The sequence below is a fragment of the Charadrius vociferus genome, unplaced genomic scaffold (assembly GCF_000708025.1).
Source record: "Charadrius vociferus isolate BGI_N301 unplaced genomic scaffold, ASM70802v2 scaffold13, whole genome shotgun sequence".
In the NCBI taxonomy this organism is placed as follows: domain Eukaryota; kingdom Metazoa; phylum Chordata; class Aves; order Charadriiformes; family Charadriidae; genus Charadrius; species Charadrius vociferus.
This window is the reverse complement of record NW_009647763.1, coordinates 2,065,493-2,074,558: the sequence shown is the minus strand read 5'-3', so window position 1 is coordinate 2,074,558 and position 9,066 is coordinate 2,065,493. Positions and strand designations below refer to the sequence as shown.

The window sequence follows — 9,066 nt, the reverse complement described above, 5'->3', positions numbered from 1 at the left end:
AGCGTCTTCAACTGCTGTTGCTTTTATGCCTTTTTCTTTTTTCCTGAGAAAACCAAAAGCAGATTTCCAAGAAAAATCATACTGTGCTCCAAAATACAACTTTATAAAGGAAGCTTTTCAGAACATTAGCTACAGAGACAGACCAAGGCCTCCAGACTAATAAAGACCTGGCAATAGTATGTCTTCTATCTCCAAAGCTGCACAAAAGACCTAATTCTGCAAGACACAAATCCTCAATTATTCAGCAAAGACCACAAAATGCAGCTCACTATATTCCCATTCAAACATAATTATCATTTAGTGAGTGTTTCCCCACCGGCAAAAAATAGTCAGGTTTTGAGTACATGTTGTACCAACGCGTACGCATAATATGCATATACAAATACCTGGTACATACTATTGTCCTCTCTGGAGAACAGCTTTAAGGATGGCAAGGTGGCCCTAAGACTATTAGTGTCACTCAGCTTGCAGTGGTTGTGCTCCAACAAGGAGCAAGGTCATGGACATAATGCTGCTATATTTGTGAAAATGCTGTACTCGCAAACGCCCAGGTCTGACTCCAAGCATTTCTCCGAAAGGAAGTTTGATCAGGATCTGATCTGACAAGACTTTGGAGCGTGTTTGGAGATCGTACTACTCCCTCCCCAGGTACCAGCCTGGTATTTAACCTCCCCAAGCCGCTCAGGTGCTCTGGCGGAGATAAGCATAATTTGTGATGACATCTGGGCTACGCCGCAAGATAATGCTTCTTCTGGTGCGTTATTCAAAACACCTGCCAGGAGACGAGCTTCAGCTGCTTAAATATGCATCTACGGTGCATTTGTGGCTAAAGCTGTACTCAGAGTGGCAGAACTAAACTGAACTGCCACCCTCAGGAAAATTTTATTAGAACAATTTCACATTAAACAGTTTACGTAACTAGTTCTTAAATACACTGGCTTTCTAGAAACACTGTCAATCACTTATCCTGAACTAGCCCATTCCACTTTGTTTTTTTTAAAAAAAGGAGTATATGGAAATATTGACCAGATTCCTGATATCATTGCACTGGAGCGACTCTTTGACCTGCCATTGATTTTCTTTGAGAATGTCATTTCGGATCAAAACAGTGAAGACAGCTTGCCTTGAAAATCAAATCCTTAGATCCAAGTTGTTAGGGCTGCTGGAACTTCGCGCAAATGCAGACTGTCATTTTTTAGTGTCACCTGTAACATTAAAAGTGTTGACTTGGATCCTGTCTGCATGTTTTGGAGAGCATTAAGCAGTTCCTTTGTCCTTGTCTTTTTCTCCGGTACATAATAAATGCACCAAAGGGGACAGTTTGGCTCCCTATTATAAGCTTAATGGACATTTTCCAAAGTAAAAATTGACTGCTCCGTAGGGAAGCAGAAAAAAAAAAAAAAAGCCCAGAGTATTTTGGCATATATCATCATCTTTTGGGTTACAAAAGAAAGTATGTCATACCGACTTCTGTCCTGACAGGTATTCAGGCTTAAATATGTCACTGGGTCATCAAATTCATATACTTCAACCCAGCCAGATCATCTGTTCCAAATACCTGTCAGAACACTGAAACATATTTTTTGGTCTAGGGGTTCATTTTCCTTCTAATTGCTTTGTTCCTATCTAGTTGCACCCTTCATGGCTGACTTTGAAATTAATCGCTTTCTTACACATCAGGAAAAAAAGATCCATTACAGAGCAAATGTCCCCTATTTGCTTGAGAAGGACATGAACAAGAACATGAATTTTGCAAAATTATTGACTTTGCCAGCTTCCAAAAGAAATACATGTTGGGTTTTTTTTTCTTTTTTTGAGCACTTGAAACCACGATTCCCATCATACAATTATCAGACAGAGGAATTTCAGGCAACACCGAACATGAATTATGTTGCAGGGTGTACACCAATCCTTTAGGACTTTTGTACTAGGTAACCTGCTGTAGGTGACCCTGCTCTGGCAGGGGGGTTGGACTAGATGATCTCCAGAGGTCCCTTCCAACCCTACCCATTCTGTGATTCTGTGATTCTGTAAAGGCGATACAAAGATATCATTAATGGTTACTGTTTTGATATGGACGTATGAGGCCAGTCCTGTGGCATTCACTGGTTCACGGTGGGTTACCTTAGCAAAGGCTCTGCAACTGTTTAAACACGCTTAATAGTCACATTGTGCTGCTGGAGTAGAAGAGAATCTCAATCTCTTTCTGAAACGTCCCACTACTTTTAAATAAAACTGCTAAGTATCAGTAGCAAAATCGGTTTTCAGCATGTAAGAACTTCCTGCTCCTCTTAACTCTTGTTCTTTCCTTCAAACATTTTTTTGAGAGAAAGAAACCAAGTAAAGATAACCAACTTTGCACAGATATGAATGGCAAAAGTGACATTGCTGTCACTGAGAGAAATCCCTTGAAGCAGAAAGAACACCTCCAGCAAAGCTTTGGAGGGCAGATGAGAAACGAGCAAAACACAACATGCATTTTCAAAATTCATTCCAACATGAGAGAGGCATGGAAAAGATAATATCACATACATTTCAAGCCTTCTTTGCTCAAGTTGCCAGCAAAAACCTATGCTCACAGGAGAAATGGCAGCAAAGTTTAAGATGTTACCACCCCCTTGCCAGAGGTTACGCAAACCTGCACCTCAGCGCCTTCACAACTCGGTCAAAACCGCTTTGAAAAGCACATTTATCTCCAGTCACTGGATACTGCATGGAAGCAGCTGAGGTGAGTACATATACTCCACTCCACCGGTTACTCTAACAGTCCCTGCTGAAGACATTCCGGGGTAACATCTTAAATCGTACCAGCTAGATTTGCCTGGAGCTCACCTAATCTCTCTTTGAGGTTCCACCGTGCTCTCAGATCTTATGTAGATGGAGACTGAATTAGCTAAGCTACCCTTCCACTAATTTCCCAGCACTATCACAGGCAGGTAACAGCCCTACTGACAACTCTTTTAGGCTGTTGTCAAAGATCTCTGCATCTTCCTACTTCCCGGCAGTTGGGAGAAAGACTGGCTATTTTGGAATCCCTGCTGCTCCCAGCTGACCTACAAACTTCCTTCAGACCCATGGCTGGCAAGGTCACGAACTCATCACAGGGGACTGTCCTACTGTTTACAAAAATAGGCAATGTCTTCCCCATAGTTAGCTCTTCTATTATTGTGTCAAGTGCTCCAGGAACTACATCTTGCATCCAGGCCATTTGCCATGGTAATTATTTCCTTCACAGAGGCAAGGTCCCACGCACATGAAGCAATGTTAGTATTTTATTTTCTCTGCAAATAAAAAAAAAAAAAAAGAAACAAAGTCCACAGTGCTTGCATATAACCTGAGGTGAAGAAGTCTACGCAATTCTGGGGCCAGTAGACACGTTAAGCGTTGCACCGAAGGCAAGTTCTTGGATATACATCCTTGCAAACATTGTTCCTCTTCTGCTTTCAGAAACGAGGAAAACAAATCTCAACTCCTCTGGGCAGTACAGAGTCACATTCTCCTCTGGTTGTTACAGATTTCTTTTAGTGCCAAGTTTCTCTGTCTACTTCTACACAGTATTCCCAGAAGCCCTGAATCACTTATTAGCATTGTTACGAGGATAAACCCAAAATGAGAGAGATAAAGGTCTCTTCATAGTCCCATCTCAGCTCCAACTCAGCACTGAACCTTAAATTTACTGGGGTTTGGTTTGTTTATTTTGAGGGTTTGGGGTTGGTCTTTTTTTTTTGTTTTGCTTCCGTTTTTTTAAACTAAATTTTCAAGACTAAGGCCCCGTCAGTGCTTAAAGAGCTGCCGTGAACTCACACAGAGAACTATGTCCTGGCTGGGGCAGGCCGGTGCCCTCCCGTACCAAAACCAGCATCTCAGACAATCACAAAGCCCTCAGTATCTGTCAGCACACTCAGGCTGTCCTGTGAACGCAGACAATGACGCAGGCTTTCACCAAAATAGAGGCAGAGGAAAAAAACAACTGCGGATTTCTGGTAGTGCAGACAGAGCTGCCGGGTGTCACCCCTAAGGCAGAAGGCCTGGGTCTCAGTCCCCCTTCTTTCCACCTGTGGAGCACAGGGGTGCAGGCACTTGTCAGCTCAGGTCTGGAAGCAGAATAGCTGCACTGGAGTGGTAGGGACTGGAGCCAGTAAGCTGTGCTGAGCTCCTTCTCCGCTCCAGCTGGCTTGGACCCAGACAGCTCAAGTTTCTCTGCGTATCACTTCCCCGCTCTCCAGATTCTGGGGCCAGCACAAGCAGAGGCAGCCCAAATCTGTTTGCACACAGGATTTAAGTTGTTTTCCTGTTGTGTGAAGCAGAGCAAACAAAGATGAAAGGGGCAGCAGCTGGAATTACACAGCTTTGTAGAGATCCCATAACCATGTGTGCATTTCCTGTATCTGGAAATAAGGAGACTCTTTTTAAGCGCTTTACTTAGCAGCCTTTTACAAGTGCAAAGGGAAATTCACCCATCCTGCAACTTTAACAGCTGCAGCTGCAGAGTGGAAGCACAGAGCAGTTTGCTTACCCGCTGCTGCTCTCCTGAAACAGCACTTTCTCCCTACTGGAAGGGAGCATTTTTACCTGCTAAGAAGAATTAGCAGCAAGCCAGAAAACAATCAAAAGGGCTTTTTTTCCCCCTCCCACTTTCTCCCTGGAGTGATTGAGAGAAAGTATAATTTCTGTGAGGATAATAATCACAACCTGAAGCTACTGTACCATCTTCTGGTTAACGCTGTATGAAGCCATTCAGGGAGTTCCTCACCCACTTCCTTCAAAAGTCTAGAGGACAAAAAAAGAGAGTATATTACACTGCCAGAGGTGAATGAGGTACATCTATCATTCGTGGCTTTTTGCGCACAATCTGGTCACTCTGAAGGACGGTCATTCTTCAACTGAATCATGTTGCAAAATTATTTCTATCTCACTATCATGCTTTCTGTACAGTTATTTAACTATGTTCCTCACAGGAATTCAGTTTGCTTTAATTTCAGATTGCAAATAAAACCAGAAATAACAGCAATAAGCATTACATAAATTTAAGTATGTGCTTTTATTTTATACTTTCATGGCACATTTTGATTTGTAAACATTAAATTTCCAGTCCTCTTCTTCATATGTTGAAAATAACCACCAGACATTTCAGAGCATTACCTGAGATTTAAAAAAAAAAAAAAAAAGGAAAGAGAAAGATCTGGCATCTTTTACCTTGCTCACATACAGTACCATTTTAGGCAGAATTACAAAAGGGAATGTTTTCCAAAATACGATGGTTTCCTTTTGACTATAAAGATATAGAAAATGCATCAAAACACCTTAGAATGATCAGCCTTATTCAGAGGATGTTGCAAGTCACTGTCTCAAATAATTCTACTAATGCATAGCTGAAACACTGCATCAGTCCTGCAGCAACACGATATCAACGTTGTCATGAACACCTTGTAGAAGTAGCTCCCCTTGATAAGTGACAATTTTCCGCCGTTTTGCAGCCTTAAGAGTTCCCACTAGGGCTTCAAAGAGGTTGGCACACTTTTCATCAGCAAAGAGCACACCAAATTTCACGCTCACTTGTCCATCAGCATCTAAATCAAAGATACAACATGAAAACACATGCAGATTTTCTTGGGTTAGGAGATTACTGGGGAAACAAAGTAACAAGCAGTCAGAACATGGAAAGTAAACCCCATGGTGCTTCCCAGTTTTTTGGAACATATTATAAATGCTGATGATAAACAGCAGGCAAAACTCCTGCTTGGCATAACTTTCCCTTTTTTCCAGAGATTCATATCAAGGACCAAATACCTGTTATGTTTATTTTTACTAATGACTTTCTGAAACCTATGACCAGCATAGGCTACTGAACCTCTTCAAAGCATATGGAGGAAAGTAGTTTTAAATCATTAAAATGTTAATTTTTTCCCCATTTTTTTTACTTATTAATATTTAAAGTTCATATTGAAAAAGGCACAATGTGAATTCATTTTTCACATAAAGCAAGAATTTTAAAATATATGTGAAAGTTAGCTAGGTTATTTCTAAAAGGCAGATGCAGTCATACAAAACGCAAGATGTATCCATTTAACCTTTGAAAAACAAATGGAACTGAACTGAATTGCCTCAGAACTGAAATATACAAGCAGGTAGAACATTCACAAATTGCATAAATATTTGTAAAGAAAGAGGAGTTTTAACAATGAAAAACAATCTTCATAGAAAAGGCTACCTTCTAAGCAAGTTTAAGGAAAGCTGGAACTACATCTATAACTCCTGGATTAGTTTTAGGCATACAGGTCAATTCCTTCCAAATAATATTATGATGAACAGAACTGAAGTGTATGAATTCTGAACTTCAGAAGTTACCAAGGAAGGAGGTGGAAGGAAAAAGTGAAACTTTCTTTGATGGCTGTGGCAAGTATTGGAAATCTCAAGAAAAGTGTAATTTTGCAGCTGATTTTATTGGGAGACGGATTTCAGGCCTACAGCCTCTGTGCTGCAGAGGCTTAAACATTTAACTTCATAACAGAACTACTTTAAAGGATGGGACACGGGGAGTAACATACAGTCAAACATTAAGGAAATAAGCAAGTTTTCAGGTTACCTGAGCCTGTTTAATTAAATTTGCTGAGTTCATAGGTTGAAAGAACATGACTATATCTGTATGACATGTATGTCATATACATACATGCATGTGTAACATTACTACATCTGTATGGTCAGAGATATGACAATACTTACTTTTGGTCCCCAACCGCCGGATCTCCTCAACTAAGAGGCTAATTTCATGTTCCACATTCATTGTGGTCTAAAAAGTAAAATAAATTTTGATAAAGTTATTAGGAGACCTGTAAATCCTTTGCACCGTCCTGGGCTGTTCTCAGTTCATCAGGAATGTCACAGCACTTCGTAAATCCCAGTAGCCTGGAGACACACAGCTACAAGATAATCTGAGATTTCAGTCTTGAACGGATAAAGAGCCTCCACACCTCCACGTTTGAGAGGATGTAAACAGAAACTACAACCTAAGTAAATTCTAAACACAAATATAAGGAGTTAATCTCAAAATACAAAAAAAATGTGGGAAGGTCAGGGCCGGGGGGAGGGGTTGTTTGTTTTAAAGAATGAGGTCAGGCTGCCACAGAAACAGAGCATCCTGGTAATGTCACAGGTCTTCAGGGGCTTTGCAACTTTCTATCAATGCCCTCAATAAAAATGGAACACCTTCCTTTAAATTCCTCTCTGGAATATGTGCTAGATTTGGGTTTTAAACCACACCACAGCTTTCCACTTATCCTGGCAAGATACTGCAGACATCCAGCTGGTTACAGCAGGTTTGCACGCGCCGTGCAGCAGCTACCACACGCCTGCTGCTGAGAGCGGAACTGAACTGGAGACAAACTACGTAAGTGTCCCAAGAAGGCCAACATTTACTTCCATTCATAGCAATCCCAAGGAACTACTACGCTGCCAAACTTACCCTGTGCACCTCTTTGCTGTGAAACGGGGCAATTTTCAGCAGTGTGCACCAATGCCTTGCAACAGTTGAGCCGCGTGCAACTTCGTAGACGGCAACACTACAGTCGCACAAAACACTATTGGGCTACAAAGCATCCACGGTTAATAACTGCAGGCACCCAAAAGGTGTTTTGGGGTCTATGCTGTGCAAAGCAGCACCAACACAGTGAAACCTTTAGGCGTGGAAGTCCTTAAGCAAAAACTGGCATCCAGGTTAGCACAAGAAACCAGGCCCCACAGACACAGCAAAACATCAAATGCAGCTTCCGCAGGCACTAACAATGCAGCCTGGAAGAGCAGCTGCGGAGAGAACGCCTGGAGCTGAACACTGTCCAAAAGGGGCTTGGTAAGCACCAAGACCCTCTCACTCAGGAAACCAGGAATTCTGCACAGATCTGGGAAGTAAGCGGAGTTAAAAAATTGACATCTGGATGCACCACAAACTCTTCCTAAAGGAGAAGCTTCCCCTTCTTTCTTTTTTTTTATTGAGTTAAAATAGGCAAGAGTGACATAGTTCCACCTCCTGACCCCTCACGCTTTATCCAGAATGCAAAAAACCTTTGGCTTTTTTTTCTGATTTTCAGATCCCAAATGCACTTGCAAAAATCTATCTTTTTGATGTGCAAAATCGAGCAAGCTTAGTATCAGCATGGGTTTCAGGCAAAGCCGCATCCAAACCACAGTTTCACCCCTAACGCGTGTCAACGACACACACTCAAACGGTGGATGTCAGCAGACTAACAGCGAACATTGCAAGAGGATGCAAAGCTGCTGCGGTACCACCCCGGCAAAGTTGCCTTAAAAGGGCACGGCAGCAGGGCTGCAGAATTTTAATTGCCTTGGATGATTTTGACAAACTTTTCGATTTTGTTTAACTGAGCAGTGAATAAGTTGTTACAAGCCACAGAGGAAAATATGACCCATCTACCAAAAAAGCTTACACTATCGTTATTAATTGGTCAAGCTGTGAATTTTAACATTGCTTATTACAATGGCATAATTAACTTCTCTTAGAGATGTTCTTTTAACTTTAAAGGCTCTTTAACTTTTACCTCTTTAAATCCACGTTGATTTAAAATTATTTTCCCTCATACACATACACTGACAATTTAAATAGCAACAGTTAGAATTAAAAAAAAAAAAATTAAAAAAAAATCTCCGAGGTCAGAGAAGCGCGGCTGCGTGAGGAGTAAGGCAGAAGGGATTCTAGGTATTTTAAGCACACTTAAAATATTTACTTCATATTGTCATAGAGGCGACACACCAATGACCAGAAGCGCACTCCAACAATTAAACTCTAGTGTTTCCGATGGCAATACACTGCTGGAAGCCAGCGTGATTTTTTTGCAGTACGTGCTATGAAAACTAAACTTTCTCTTTATCTGCCGGAAATCCACCTCACGGTTACCGAGCACAGACCCATCTTCCCAACCATCCGCACCGACCTCTCCCGGTGCGGACCCTGCAAACAAACACCCGAGAAGACGGAAGATGGCTCCCCGGCGGGCCCGCGCTTGGAGGCAGAGCGCGGCCCGTCGTTCCCTCCCCACCACCACCGGCAGGACC

At 41.8% G+C, this 9,066-nt stretch overlaps 1 protein-coding gene across 1 annotated transcript; it reads right to left on the bottom strand.

Moving 5' to 3' along the window:
• Positions 1 to 5,210: 5,210 nt before the first annotated feature.
• Positions 5,211 to 6,785, bottom strand: ABRACL (ABRA C-terminal like). Its single transcript, XM_009882302.1, has 2 exons — positions 6,724 to 6,785; positions 5,211 to 5,570 (listed from the first exon to the last, which is right to left on the bottom strand). The coding sequence occupies exons 1-2, from the start codon at positions 6,782 to 6,784 to the stop codon at positions 5,386 to 5,388; spliced, it is 246 nt and encodes an 81-aa protein (XP_009880604.1). The 5' UTR covers position 6,785; the 3' UTR covers positions 5,211 to 5,385.
• Positions 6,786 to 9,066: the final 2,281 nt, after the last annotated feature.